The sequence below is a fragment of the Leopardus geoffroyi genome, chromosome D1 (assembly GCF_018350155.1).
Source record: "Leopardus geoffroyi isolate Oge1 chromosome D1, O.geoffroyi_Oge1_pat1.0, whole genome shotgun sequence".
In the NCBI taxonomy this organism is placed as follows: domain Eukaryota; kingdom Metazoa; phylum Chordata; class Mammalia; order Carnivora; family Felidae; genus Leopardus; species Leopardus geoffroyi.
Window position 1 is genome coordinate 8,841,005 of NC_059329.1, and position 15,945 is coordinate 8,856,949.

The following is a 15,945-nucleotide window of genomic DNA, read 5'->3' on the forward strand; positions in this document are numbered from 1 at the left end:
TTGCTTACAGATGGCAGATCATGGGACTTTTATTGGTCTGTTTCTCTGGAGAACCCTGACTAATGCATTTACCTAACGTTTACCTAAGGGCAGCAGTGAACATAACATTCAATGGTAGATGGAAAAACTGGAGACAGACTCTGCTCCCCAAAGAATGAAATTACCTCTCAGGATAAAAACCTCTCAAATGTGCTTTTCTCAGCTGGTTACATAGAATTCAGATCTACTCTCTCCTATATCTAATGTTATAAATAACAACAACAGCACCTATAATCTAGTTAGGAAGAGAAATAGAGTTGGAAGATCTGGTTCCAATTTCAGCTTTGCTGCTTACTACATGTAGCCTTGGCAGAGCTCAGCTCCTTCTTCTGCAGAAATAGGTTAATAATTCTTACCTCATATCATTGATGTGTATTATATATAGTTAGGCATTCACATAAAGAGGTTTTAAAATTTTTACTATCCCATACGTTATAAACATTAAATTCTTATCTTTCTGCTCAAGTTTCCATCTTATTTGACATTTATGACCTTCAAGGGTGACCCCTTTGAAAGACAGTGTTATGGACTGAATGTCCGTGTCCCCCTCAAATTCAGATGTTGAAGCCCTAATTCCCATTGTGATGGTATTAGGAGGTGGGGTTTTTGGGAGGTGATTAGGTTTAAAGGAGGTCATGAAAGTGAGGCCCCTGTGATGAAATTAGTGCCCTTATAAGAAGAGACCAGAAACAACTAGTTCCATCCTCCTCTCTCTTCCTTTCCCTGATTCCCCCAACCCTTCCCATGAAGACACAGAAAGAAGATGGCCAATCACAAGCCAAAAGTAAACTCTCACCAGGAACTGAATTGGCCGACACTGAGTTCATGGGAATTCGGAGCCTCCAGAACTGTAAGAAATCAATGTCTGATGTTTAAACTACCCAATTTATGGCATTTTGTTATGGCAGCCTGAGCCCAATAAGACAGCATTCACTCATTTGCATGTAAATATTCTTGTATTAAATTCAATAAAATAAAACTCTTTTTATTGCTTTACCCGTCCTTCCACCTGCTAAAAGATACTAATTGGCTTCTTCAGTTTTCTCAAAAGTGCAGAAAATACTTTCTTCTTTTGACCCATAAGAAACAACCTTGAGATATACAAGACATGGATTATCACCACCATTTTACAGGCAAAGAAACAAAGTACATTCACAAGTTCAGAGTTCACACCAGTGATAACAGAGGCCATTTTTCATGAATCTAATTCAGATCTTGATACTTCCAGACTCCTCTCAGCCAAAACCACTTCATGTACCTGATTTTATGAAATTCACTTTGTGAATAACACTGGAAAAGGATTCAGTAGGATCCTGGTTTAACCACAAATACAATATTTTCTCAGTATTACAGAGTAAAACTAAAGCTTACTCACCAAGATGTTTCATTCAAACCCCAGCATAAGACACACACACATGGCCAAAGTTGGCTCTCGTGGGTGTTCTACCATGAGCTGCTATAAACAGATCTGGACCCAGAGAATGCAGAAAGAAAAGACAGAATGAAGTGTACAACAACAGCTGCCACATTTTAAAATGTTGGAGCTATTTTAAAATCCTATTGCTTTGACTGACTTTCTGCGCCTATAAGTCTGTCTTCTGTATCCCAACACCCATCTTATTTAAGAAGTTTTCAATTGACACATGAAACCCAAGAGGGTGCTTGAGTATGACACAAGTGATCCCTAACCAAAATTATTCTAATATGTGCTTCCATTTCATTTCATAAAAACTGCTCTATCCCAAATGTAGATATCTTCAAGGATACATTACCCAGAAGATTTATACAGAGTTTTATCGAGAATTCATTATCCAGAAGCATTATATATATATATATATATATATATATATATATGTGTGTGTGTGTGTGTATATATATATATATACACATATATATGTTTCTATTCTCTTTTAGAACCATATATTTAGAAATTACTATACAAATCTATTGTGCATCTTCTGAAGAGCCTAAGTGACAGAAAATCCTTGCTTTCTAGAAGTAATCAAATTATCTGACTAGTGAATAAAGGTGGATAAACCAGGTAAGAAATCCTGCTTCAGGTTAAAATAATAAATGTGGCTATTAAAATAAAGAGAGTAGCTTCTTATACAGCATCTACAGTCTGGCTCCTGAAATGCATCAGACTCTTTCCTGCTTCAAGATCTTTAAATAATTGCTCCCACTTTTTGAAATCTTTTTACAGCATCTCGTTTCCACTCATAAAAGAGTAAAGCCTCACTTAAAAGAGGCTTTCCCTGAAACCTTAATTCTAGAGTGGCCTAGCTGCACATCCATGTTTGTCTAAATTGGCATCGCATTTGTTGTTTTAAATAACAGTCATCACCATTTATTAATTTGTTATTATTGTTGTTTTTGTCTCTTCCTCTCAACCTGTGCTTTCCAGTATATTATCCACTAGACTCATGTGGCAACTTGAATTTAAATTCAAATAAATCATAATTAAGTAAAATTAAAGAAAATGACAAATTTGGATTTCATCAAAATTGAGAACTCAGTTCCTTGAAAGACACTGTTAAAAGAATAAAATGACCAGCCACAGGACAGGAAAAAAGCATTTATAAATCACATATCTGATAAAGAACTTGAGTCCAGAATACACAAATAACTCTCAAAACTCAAAAACATGAAAACTGAAAATCCAACTAAAATTAGGCAAAATATTTGAATAGACCCTTCACTAACAAGAACACATGGATGACAAGCAAGCACATAAAAAGATGCTCAACATGGGTCATTAGGGAAATGAAAACCAGAACCATAGTGAAATACTACATTATACCTTCTAAGATGACTATAATCAAAAAGGTAATTAAGTGTAGGTAAACATGTGGAGAAATTAGACTCTTACACACTGTTGGTGGGAATGTAAAACCACTTTGGAAAACAATCTGACAGTTTCTTAGAAAGTTAAACATACACCTAAAATATGATGCAGCCATTCAACCTCTAAGTGTTTACCCAAAGGAAATGAAAGCGTAGGTCCATACAAAGACTTGTACATGAATGTTCATAGCAACTTTATTTGTAATAGTCAAAATGTGGAAACAACCCAAATATCTATTAAACAGGTAAAGGGATAAACAAACTGGTTTCTCCACATGATGGAATACTACTCAGCAATGAAGTGAACTACTTACATGTGCAAAAACATGGATGAATCTTCAAATAATTATATTGAATTAAAGAAGCCACACCAAAAAAAAAAATACACAGTATGATTTCATTTATATACAATTACTGAAAATGAAAATTAATCTGTATTGACAGAAAACAGACCAATGGTTGCTAGAAATGGGGAGGAAACTAAGGAATTAGAAAGGGGCACAGATGTTAGGGGATGATAAATATGTTCATTATCTTGACTGCGGTGGTGGTTTCACAAGTATACACATATGTCAAAGGTTATGGATTTATATGCTTTAAATGCGTACAGTTTATTGTATGTCAATTATAGCTCAATGAAGCCATTAAAATTTTTTTAGTTCTTCAATTGTACTAGCCACATTTCAAGTGCTCAACAGTCACATGTAGCTGGTGGCTATCAAACTGGACATCGTAGATCAAGAGCAGTTTCATCAGCACAGAAAATTGAACAGCAATGATCTAAGCCAGGGGTCAATGAAAAAATCAACAGCAATGATCTAAGCCAGGGGTCAGCAAACTATACACCAGGGACCCAACCACTTGTTTTTCTAAGTAGAGCTTTATTGGAACACAGTTATGCCCACTCAACTACATACTGTCTATGACAGCTTTATCTGCTATAACAGCAACGTGGATGGCTGTAACAGATATCTTACGGTCTACAAACCTATATTATTTACTATCTGGCCCCTTAAGAAAAGGTTTGCTGACTCTGGTCTACATAAAAAACTCTGAACACAGGGGCCATATCTGTCCTGTTCATTGTCGTACATAAACCAACTAATGTTTATTGAGTACCTGATATGTAGCACTGTCCTAAGCAATGGAGAGGCAGCCTTGAATGACACAAGTAAGAGCCTTATTCTCATGGTTTTCACAATCTGGTGAAGGGATCAGGTAACATAACAAGAAGTAAGTAAGCAAATAGGTAAGGATGAATGCTAAGATGACAATAAAACAGAAGGTAGAGGGGTGCCTGGGTGGCTCAGTCAGTTAAGCTTCTGACTTAAGCTCAGGTCATGATTTCGTGGTCCATGAGTTCACGCTTCACGTCAGGCTCTGTGCAGAGCCCAGGGCCTGCTTCAGATTCTGTCTCCCTCTCTCTCTCTGCCCCTCCCCCTCTCAAAAATAAACACTAAAAAAACAAACAAAAAAAAGCAGAACAACAACAACAGAAGGTACACAGAATGACTGACAGGGAACTTCCACTTAGGCAGTCAGAACAGGCTTCTAGGACCTAACACGTGAACAACATGAGGAAGTCAATATTGCAAAGACCTGTGGCAGAAGCAGAGGTAATGAAGAGGAATGAATATGCAGGTCTGATGTGTCAAAAAGAAGATCCACGTGGCTGGAGAATACACAAGATAGAAAAGGTAGATAAGGTGGGAGAAATAGAGAAAGCTAAGAAAAGGAGTCTGAATTTTATTCTAAATATGATGGAAAGCCACTACGAACTTTAAACAAGTGAGCAATACAATTTATGTTTTTAAAGTCCTGGCGCTGCTAAGTGGAAATGGGGCCAGGGAAGAACAAGAAAGATGTTAGATAAGGTTAGGGAGTTTCTGCAAAGGTAGAAGGGAGAGATGGTGGTGGTTTGGCTTGGACGACAGCGACAGCAGTAGATGTGAGGTGGAGAAATTAAAGATAACGCTTTGAAGTAATAGTTGACTGGTCTTTCTGAAGGTTGCTGTAGAGTAAGGAAATGAGAGGAGTCAAAAATGAATCCGAGATTTTGGCTTAAACAAGTGTCACACAGTATACTACAAATTTGGGAGAAACTTCAATTAGGGCTAATACTGAATGCTTATTATATGACAATATTCACTCAATTTGACATTTAATATTCCCAACAATCTTGAGAAGATAGGTACTAACTATTGTTATTTTCATTTTATAAATAAGAAACTGATGGTTAAGTTTAAGTAATTTTCCTAGGTCAGAAAGATAGTACCAACACAGTAGAGACTTGAAGCTAGGTCAACACACTCCAAATTTCACCACATTGTATGAAACTGCCTTCTTGACAGTTAATTTCTGGGAATGTGAGCCATATTTTAGGCAATGGCAGTACACTGGATTAAAAGTCTCTCAGGATGACTAGCTTGCAAGATGCTATTGTTTTGTTTGTTCTCTTATTCAAGAGCATCTTATTTTCATAGAATAATGGATACAATTTCCATCTATATGCTTTTCAAAGCAGTTTCTGCACCATTACCCTTTTGATTCCCATTTTACAAATGAGGACAACGAAACAAGTGATTTCCTCAAGATCATTAAGAGAGCAATAGAACTAGAAAGAAAAGCCAGGTGAACTGATTCCCCACAGTGATTTGGCCAATAAACTTGTCTTTAAAAATTTTGGCCAATTAGAAAAAAACACATTTTACATTACTACCCAAAATACATATACATGTATGAAACAGAGAAAAAGAAGTACTACAAAACTGTACTTATCATTACTAACTTGCTACCATTTCTTTTTCTAGTTAATGTTTTATAATGTTGATTGTAACTGTCAATTTAAACAACATTGATCCAAGCCTTGGAAATTAACACTACAACCGCAGAGTAGACTTTTAGAAGTCTTGTGACTCACTAAAACTACCAAACACCAAAAAGGCAAGATGAAACATAAAAAAGATCAATCTGTTGGATATTTGGGTTACATGAAGGCTGGAGTCCACAACAGTATAAATGGCAATGATTCTATGAGCTACATTTTGGAAATGTTTATTATTATTATTCCTTTCTATTGCTAACATGGAGGTCTGAAATCAAGGCATGCCTGTTACTATTTAAAATATGCAGAGATGCACTTTTCTGGAAAAAAAATTAAATGCAAAATAAAACAGTTCTTCAACCTCATTTCTGCCCCAAAGGGAGTAAAAAGCTGTTGAATGACCAGGTTAGCAAAATCTATTTCCTTTAAGTTAATAAAGAAAAAGAAAAGAAAAAAAAATTGCTGGTAATGTGACAACCCATTATGATGTATAATGAAGGACAGCATCTTAAGGACAATGGCTTAAGACTGGAGGCAACCTTTCATTTCTTCAACAAGTACTACTTGATAAATGATCAAGCTACTCCAAAGCCCTTTGCCAGTATGCTTAATTTCTCTTAGTAAAAAAGGAAGACAACTGTCCAGGAATATAAATCTTCGAATTTTCCCAATTCCTTAAGTTTGCAAGAATAAAAAAAAAAAAAATGCTTTAAAATCTGTGTCAATTACTTTGAACATTCATTTACCTTCCTGAATGTGGCGCTAGCCTGGTAAATTCTCTCTCTCTCTCTCTCTCTCTCTCTCTCTCTCTCTCTCTCACACACACACACACACACACACACACACACACACGCTATCCCTGTGTCTCATCTCGCAAGGGGAAGAGCGACACGGACAAACCATAGCCTCAATACATCAAAGGCTGGCCAGCCCTACAGCCCATACATAAATCACCAAGTTCATGGGCACTCCTAGGTGGCTCCGCGACACGGTCAACGTCCTTGGCAGCTCCCATTCCCTTCGATACTCCGGAGCACCACCTCAGCTCTCCTCAACTGACCTTCAGCCAACCCAGGACCCTGCTGTGCAGACTCAGGAAAGGCTGTGAGATCCGCACCAAAGGAAGGCCTGAGCAGCCCCTCCAGGCTCTAATATAAATGCAGTGCCTCCAGGCATTTCTCTGGGAAGAGTTCGGCGATCTCCTCTAATCCTCATGTGTTTCCACAGAAGCTGGGAGGGCACCACCGACACACAGGGCAATAAAAGGCCAAATACCAGGAGGTCCTGGGAGGGGGCAGGAGAGGAGGGCGAGGGCTGCTGCCAGACACCCCCAAATCCAGTCCCCGGAGAGCCTTGCAGCAGAGGCCGAGGGCTCGAGGCCACGTGCACTTGCTCCGGGGACCTTTCCAAGACGCCCGGCCGGGTCGGTACCGGCACGCAGCATAGCGGCCGGGTGCACGGGAGCGGAACGCTACAAGTTGTCGCCCGCGTCCCCTCCCGGCTCTGGCGGGGCACCCCCGCGCCGCTCCACGCCCACGCCCGGGCCCCACTCCGGCCCCGCCGCGGCCCGGGGAACCCGCAGGACGAAGGCCCCTGTGCCCGGCCCCCGCGACCCTCCCCGCAGCCCTCCGGCCCCACCCAGTCCGGTTCCAGGCCGACCCAAACCACCGTGTCCCCGCTTTGCAGACCGTTAGCATCCCAACCATACCTGCGGGTCTGACCACCAACCACTCCACGGACCCGGAGTCGTGGCGGAAGCTCCGCGCGGGGCGCAGGAACCGACCCCCCCCCTCCAAAAACACCCACAAAAACCCGCGCAGCGGCCGCGCCTCAGCGTCCAGGTGAGGGGCTGAGCGCCGCAGCCCGCCCTCCTACCTTCCTCAGCGCGGGCCCTGACGACTCGAAGCTGACCCGTCTGCTGGCGGTGAGCGGCCAGGGGGTTTCGGGGGGGGGGGTGGCGGTGGACGGGGGACAGACGGTGCCCCAAAGCCGGCCCGCGCGCCCCGACTGAAAGAGCAGCCGGGCCGCCAACCCCGTGGCGGACGGACGCGGGGAGGGAGGCTGCGGGGCCGCTCCGGGAGCGATTACGACTCTAGACGCTGAGGGCCCGGGGGTCTCGGGGTGACTTGGGAGACGGCGGCGCCGTGAGGGCGGGGAAGGCGGGAACGTCCCGGGACACACGCAGCGGGCCGCGAGCCTCGAGCGTTAAATCCCCGAGGCGGTCGGCTCGCGCGCGGCGGTGGCGGCGCGGAGGGCGCGCGCGGGGAGTGGGGCGGCGGCGGCGGCGGCGGCGGCGGGCGGGGGGCGCCGCTCAACGTCCTCACCTTCTTGGTGCCGGGGCCTCCCGCGATCCGTGACACTCCTGTCAGAGAAGAGGAGCGCCCCGGCTGCCCCCCTAGAGTCTCCTGCTGGGGGGACATCGCTTCCATGAAGAAGACTTTCCCGCAGAGCCCAGCCCAGGAGGAGGCTACGCGGTCATGTCCTCGGGACGGCGGCCAGAGCGAGGACGCGCGGGCCCGAGGCGGCTGCGGCGCTCAGGCTGGGAGCCGGGCTCCGGGTGCGGGCGGCGCGCCTCCCGTCGGGGCCATGCACCGCCGCTGCGCTCACCACCGCGGGCTGCAGGCGATTGCGGCGGCGACCGCCAGTCCGCGCCGCGGCCCGCCCCGCCTCGGGCCCGCCCCCTCCGCGCCGGGCGCCCCGCGCGGGGACCCGCCCCCGGCCGCCGTCCCCGGGCCGCGGCGCTCCCAGCGGCTGCCTCGGACTGCGGCGCGCGGGGCCGGGCGTCTTTCTCTGCAGGCACGGCTCTGCTAGGGGTATAGGCGACCGACTGACCTTGCCAGCCCGCAGGAGCTCACCGGCCCGTGTCACGAACGGGGACCTCTAGGGCACGGACACGCGCCTCTCCCGCCGCCCGGCCCACGCGCACCCGACCCCCATTCCTGTCAGCGCTGCGCCCGCGGGGGACCGCGACGCGGCGGCGCGTGCGGCGGCGCAGTCGCGGCGACCTCAGCCCGAACAGAGGAGTTGCGGTGACTGCCGCCTCGCTTTCGGCGGACTGCAGAGGGGTCGCCCCCACCCGCACCCCACCCCCACCCCTACTCCACCCGCAAAGCCTCGGGATGGAGCTGCGCGTCGCAGGGTGCCGCGTTCGCGCACACTGAGCAGCCCCCAGTGTCGCTTAACCTCTGGAGCAATCCCGAACGTTAGCCTGTTCGGGTAGCCCTCGTTGGCTTCTGCAGCCGCAGGTCAGCAGACCCTGCACAATTTGCACCAGCGGTTTCCGCTGTCTGCGGCTGCAGAGACACTGGCATTCCGAACGTGAAAGCGCAGTTAAGGAACATGCAGGCAAGAGAGAGCACTCTGAAATTTGGCTTAGCCATTGAGAAGGCTACAATATGTGGAAGTGTTTATCAGATATCTGCGCCGAGAGCATAACTTCCTGACAGCCCAAATAGTGGCAAATTTTTTTAAGGCCAAAGAATAATCAGAGGGAGGGGATTTGGAGCCGACCCGGGTCGAGTTGAGTGTTGCTGCACTTTGCAGGACCAACTGACTGGTGCTGATGATTCGGTAGGTGGCATTCTTCCCTTGGAGTCAGGACTACAGAAAGGGCGGATTAGTAATGAAGGACACCACTGCATGATACTATGTGGTTGAAGGGGGTTTATTTGTTTTTGTGGTTAAAAAAAAAAGATCGAGGTTCCTGTGGGGTTGGGCTGTTATCAGGACAGGTTGTAGAAGAATGGGGCTCTGGCCGGCTCTGTTCCAAGCAGGAGATGCTATCCAAAACACACACACAGACACACACACACACACACACACACACAACCCCAAACTCCGGAATTGTTTATTATGGAAGTAACAGGGAGAAAATGTTCCAGCCCATTTTAAGCCTTGTCCACATCACATTGTTCAAAGCAGACTTATACAGGCTTTATAAGTCGATTTACATAATACATGTGTACATAAATCACTCTAATATATATATGGATATATGTGTGCACACAGTTTTTCAGGGGTGGCTCCCCGCTTAGACCCATGTGTTGTGCCGACTTCACCCACCATAGAGTTTGTCATGAATTTTATATCACAGAGGGCTTTGCAGTCCTTTCATTACTTGTTGAAATCATGCTGTTGTGTTTCCTATCATGAATGACAATCCCAATTTTCCTTACTCTGCTTCATTTTTTAAATTTCAATACTTATCCCCTTCTAATATTTCCTTAAATAGGAAATATATTTATGAAAATAAAATATTTACGAAATATGCATTTCATTTAATATTTCATTTATTATGTTTAATGTGATTTATGTTTGTCTTCCAGGGGTCAGAGATCTTGTTTATTGTTGTATCTCAAGAGCCTAGAGCCCTGTTCAGCACAATAAATGTTTGTTAGTTGAATGAATGAGTGAGACGCAGAAAGGATATGAGATAGATCCAGAAGGGCCAGGCCTGAGTTGGTTATTTTATGCAGAGATAATATCTCATGCTCCAATCAAAGTATTATTTATACTGCACATGTGGAAAACTCACTTTCAGTTCCGAATTTGTAAGTGCTTTTATTTCAAATTCCATGAATTTTGATTTGCATAAAAAAACCATTCCACTCAGGAGTTTTGAGGGAGGTCTCGCTTTGTAAAGAAAATTGTGTTTGCTCAGATTAATATCACCAGAATAATGTTGTGAGAACACAAATCTGATCACGGTCACTCCCCAGCTTAAAACCTTCCTTGGCTCCTAAGTCTATGTAATAAATTTCAAATGCCACAGTGTGATATACAAAGCTGCCTACAATCTGAGGCCTCACTCCCACTTGTCTTCTCTCCTGCCCTACTTCAACCCTCACTCACCCTGTTCTCCCTCACACTGAACTATTTGCACTTCCAAGAGCGCCTGGACCTCTCACATCTTCATGCCTTTGAACCTGCTGTTCCCATTGTCTAGGAAGTTTTCCATCTCTATGTTCCAACCTCTGTTGTTTTACATGTATTCCTCTAGTTCCTGGTGTATAGTAAATACCTGATAAGAATTTGTTGAGGAAAGAAATCTTTATGTCAATAATTACCTCCGGAAAATCTTTCTGCATTTACTTCTCTTTACCTAGCTAATTTTTAAAAATATCTATTTAATTATTTGAGGGGGGGAGGGGCAGAGAGAGGGAGACAGAGAATCCCAACCAGGCTCCGCAATGTCAGTGTGGAGCTGAATACCAGGCTCGATCTCACAAACCAAACTGTGAGGTCATGACCTGAGTTGAAACCAAGAGTCGCATGCTCAACTGACTAAGCCACCAGCGCCCCTACCTAGCTACTTCTACAGAGCAACCACACACACAGGGTTAAGTGTACCTTCTGTGGTAGTAGCATGACATTTACTGAGTGCTTACTTTATACCAGATACTAATCTAAACATTTTATACCTACTAATTCACTTAAATCTTAATGGTAATCCTACAAGGTAGATTCCCTTACACCCCATTTTACAGTTGGGAAAACCAAGCCACAAAGATGTTAAATAACTTGTTCAAACAGATGGTAAGTAGTGAGACCAAACTTGGAAACTGGGAGCTGTGTTCCAGAACCAGTTCTCTGTCTCTCTTTTTTTTTTTTTAAATTACAGTTTATTTTTAATTTATTTTGAGAGAGAGAGAGCGCACAGGGGTGGGGAGAGGGACAGAGAGAGAGACCCCAAGCAGGCTCTGCACCATCAGTTAAGAGCCTGTCGTGGGGCTCTATCTCATGACTGTGAGATCATGACCTGATTTGAAATCAAGAGTCAGATGTTCAACTGACTGAGCCACCAGGCGCTCCCAGAACAAGTGGTCTTAACCCCTTACATATACTTCCTTTCCCGTGTGGCTCCTTCTCTTCATAGCACACATTACACTACACTATTATCATGCTTATGCTTCTTGAAATTAAAGGTTGTGCTTTGTCTTTTCTTCTTTGTGCCAAGCAGAGTTACACTCTTAATGATTTTTTTTCAACAACTTTGCTTTGAATGAATGAGAGAAGTAGTAAAAACAACCATTTTCATTAAGCTATACAGTTTAAGGAAGATGCTCTGATGGGGGAGAAATAACCGTGGACTAGTCCTATATCATTCCTTAGACCGTGAAAGAATTTTGCCTGCACTGGGAATGTTATGTTGCAGAAAAGGATGATGCCAGAAAATAAAAGTGATGACAAGGCATTTTAAGGAGTGTGATGACCATGTCTGACACAAGCAGGATGCATCCAGAATATTTTGAAACAAACTGTAAAGCAAAGTACTAAGAATAGCAAAGTGAAGCAGCTGGGAAACACCAATAGCAGACCTTTAACAGGAACTAGTCTAAGAATGAAACCAAAATGTTTAGCCAACCATTAGAATGAGTAACAGTGAATAAATTTAACTATGAAAGGGGATGTCTGTGCAACTCATTCATCAAATGTATATTTATTGTGTGCCTGCTATGTGCCAGACACTGTGCCATGCGCTTGGAATATACTCAAGTTGAGTCCTCAAGTGTGATCCTCGTAAGCCCCAAGATGCACACAAGAATCATGGGCAGTGCTATCTGAATTTTCTTAGAGCAAAGGTTGCAAGCTGAGGGGCCACAGAGTGAATTCAGGTGTGTTTTTCAACATATAAACCTTCCATTTTTTTTTTTTCAAATTTGTTGCCAACCTTAAAAATCAAGATATTTCACATAGAAATCTGGGTGAAATTTCTCCAAGCAACAGTCAGCTAAAACTGAGTTGCAGCTGCGTTATTACATTTAATGCTCATGACAGCTCTATGGTTGTCATAGTCACCACTGTCTCTAGTGCTGGGTAACTACTAACAGTAAGGTAGTGGAAGATGAAAAACTGGCAAGAGAGGTAAAGAGACCAGAGAAGAATGAGAAACACCAAGTGAGTGTGTATGTGTGTGTGTTTTAAAGTGATACAATTTTTCAGGAAGAGAAAAAGTTGACAGTGTCTTATTGTTGCAAGAGATCAAGCCGTCCCCAAGGTGACTATGAGCCTTGATATAAGAGAGGTTTTTGGCTTAGTTAATTATCGGGGTCAGATACAGGGGCTTCCTTTCTCATCCCTTGCCTGGAATCTCAAAGGGGGTTATTTCCTTAAAGAATAGAATCCCAGATTTAAGAGTAGAAGTTTTATGAAGTGGGAGAAGTTAGGGAAAGCAGAGAAGGAAGAAAAGAGGAAGGGGAGTATAGAAGGAGGATGTTAAGAGCTGAGGCTGGCAAAAGAGCTTGGCCAGACTACAAAGGACCTTGGATTCTATGGTAAAATTTGGACATTGTTCTCTGAGGAAAGTGGTAAAAATGACTGGCATTTGTTGAATGCCTGCCATGTGTTAGATGTACATTACATGCGTTATCTCATTTAACCTCTACTGTCACCAAAGACGTTGGTGTTCTTATACTCATTTTAAATATGAAAATCAGGCTGAAGAAACTAGCAACTTTCTGAGGTGACATAGCCAAAAAGTGATGGAGCCAGGAATTGAACCCAGATCTGACTGAGTTTAAAGGCTATATGGTTATGATGTCACCATATTATAATAATAATAGCTATCATTCATTGGGAGTTAACTTTGAAGGATACGGAGATATGTATTTGGTCATCAAACACTAAGCTAAACACTTTACACACTGTCATAATCTTTGACACAAGCCTAATGTTTTGTATTTTTATGCCTACTATACAAATGAAGAGCTCAGAGAGATTAAGCTACTTATCAAAGATCATATGGCTACTGAGTCCAAGAGCCAGAATTAAACCCAGGACACCAAAACTCATGCTCTCAACTCCTGCACTTGATGGTCTTATTTTTGTTCCTTGTGACTGAGGAGTATCATAAATTGTGTTCCATTCATTTCATGGAGATAAAACCAGATATGACTCTAAACCCTTCCACTCAGTTCATGGTAAGCTTGCTTGCTGGTCAGAGGCTTAGCTTAATTATTTTTAAAGTGTATGTTATATTACAAAACAACTTGATATTTTAATAAGAAACAGCAAAAAGGGGAAATGTCTGTTTTCCATCAGAGTTTTAGGTTGCTCTGTGAGTCAGATCACGTTAATTAACTGATTATCATTTATTTTCTACCACATGCCTTATGCTCTTGCCCATTCTTCAAGGGTAAGCACAATCTGTGCTGTCTCTCCCCCCACAAAGCCCTTTAGGTTTCTTTTCCTTTTTCTCTTTGTTTTTCCTAGGCATTTCAATTGACATGTTTTTAGCTCTGTCTACATGTTTATGTTATAATCTTCCCTGGACATTTGTGGCAACTAGCTCTCCTAACTATACTCCTGTTTCACGGCTGTATCTGCTGCGAGGTGATTATTGTCTGTGCTGATACAGTACACGAGTAGGTTCAGTAAGTTGTGCGAGATTACTCAGCTAATAAACGGTGCAACAGTGTTCCAGTCCAGTTCTAACTCTCAGAAGTATGAAACTTAAATCCCTCCCCTTAAATCTTATTTAAATTACATATGAAAATCAATTATTGCATACTTGCCATAGGAAATAACAGAAGATAATATGGTAATAAAACAAAAATATGTTGATTGCAGCATTATTTATAGTAGCCAAGTTATGGAAGCAACCCAAGTGTCCATTGATAGATGAATGCATAAAGAAGATGTAGTGTCTATACAGCGTGGGATACTACTCAGCCACATAAAGAATGATATCTTGCCATTTGCAGCAACATGGATGGACCTAGAGGGTATTACACTAAGCAAAGTAAGCCAGTCAGAGAAAAACAAATACCATATGATTTCACTCATAGATGGAATGTAAGAAACAGAACAAATGAACAAAGTAATAAAGAGAATCTCCCAGACTCTCAAATATAGAAAACAAACTGGCGGTTGCCAGAGGGGAGGTGGATGAAATAGGTGGTAGAGATTAAGAGCATACTTATCATAATGAGCACTGAGTAATATAGAGAATTATTGAATCATTGTATTGTACACCTGAAGCTACTATATAACGCTCTGGTAATTCTACTTGAATTAAAAAATAAAACAACAAAACCAAAAAAAGGTTTATTTTTAAAAAAAAAAATTTTTTTTTCAACGTTTATTTATTTTTGGGACAGAGAGAGACAGAGCATGAACGGGGGAGGGGCAGAGAGAGAGGGAGACACAGAATCAGAAACAGGCTCCAGGCTCTGAGCCATCAGCCCAGAGCCCGACGCGGGGCTCGAACCCACGGACCGCGAGATCGTGATCTGGCTGAAGTCGGACGCTTAACCGACTGCGCCACCCAGGCGCCCCAAAAAGGTTTATTTTTTAATAGTGTTTATGTCAACTAAAAAGTTAGATATAGAAATTCTAAAAAATTTTTTATTTTAAAACATATTTTCCAAAGCATGTCATATGCAACACTAGTCCCTTAGGATTAAAAGGAGGGGTTCCATAGTCAAGGGTTCTATGGGAAATACCACTAATGTGATAATGTACGTATAAAATGTGGTATAGTAAATCTTTGATGAATTCTGTAGTTAAGAAAAAAAACGTGCTTCATCTTTTTCTGCCTCTCTGTGCTAAACATGTTAATACAGCCCTGTAAGAACATCGCTGGGTATGCAATGAATTGGAATGCAGTGTAGATGGGAGAATGGGGCCTGTTACCCTTTAGTCACGTGCTCTCCATGGTTTCTTTCTCTAGATGTACAGTGCACTCACATCCTTACAATTTTAAAATAAAACTTTCTTCTATCATGCTTTCTTCTTGAAGTATCACTTACTACCCTCCCCTCGCCTTTCTTTTTTTCCTCATTACCAGATTTTGGAGAAAGGAATCCATATAAACTACCTCTGCTTTTTCATTTCCTTCCCTTCTTGCATCTATGAGATCCCTTTCATCATTTCCCAGTGAACAAAAACAATAGCTTCTATTATCAGTTCCAAGATGACACTTTGTAGCATATGTCCTGCCACTCTTCTCTTGGCAGCCATGACACTACTCTTGCATTCATTCATTCATTCATTCATTCATTTTACCAATATATATCAACTACCTAGTTATGGTGGGCACTGAAGACACAAAATGAACAATTTAGACATGCTTTCTACTCTTCTAAAGCTTATTTTCCAGTTGCTCTATTTTTCTGAATTCTCAAAGTCACCTTCACTGGATCCTCTTTTCCTACTCACATGTTTAATATATGCATCTCTCAAGGCCCTGCCACTTCTCCTTTCCCAGCACACACTTGTGTAGGCAGACACACACACAC

The 15,945-nt window shown here is 42.8% G+C and overlaps 1 protein-coding gene across 6 annotated transcripts in view; it reads right to left on the bottom strand.

Moving 5' to 3' along the window:
* ARHGAP20 (Rho GTPase activating protein 20) overlaps positions 1-8,675 on the bottom strand; it is a 131,688-nt gene extending 123,013 nt beyond the window's left edge. Inside the window, exon 1 of one of the 6 annotated variants that reach the window (XM_045482733.1) lies at positions 8,540-8,675. Coding sequence is in view for 2 of the 6 variants with exons in the window: in XM_045482732.1 (XP_045338688.1) it covers positions 8,032-8,136 (105 nt within the window). In the remaining 4 variants the exon portion in view is untranslated. Of the gene's footprint in view, positions 1-7,415; positions 7,440-7,582; positions 7,956-8,031; positions 8,368-8,539 lie in introns of those variants that run through there. The other 5 variants (XM_045482732.1, XM_045482731.1, XM_045482734.1 and 2 more) reach the window with 5 other exon arrangements.
* Positions 8,676-15,945: the final 7,270 nt, after the last annotated feature.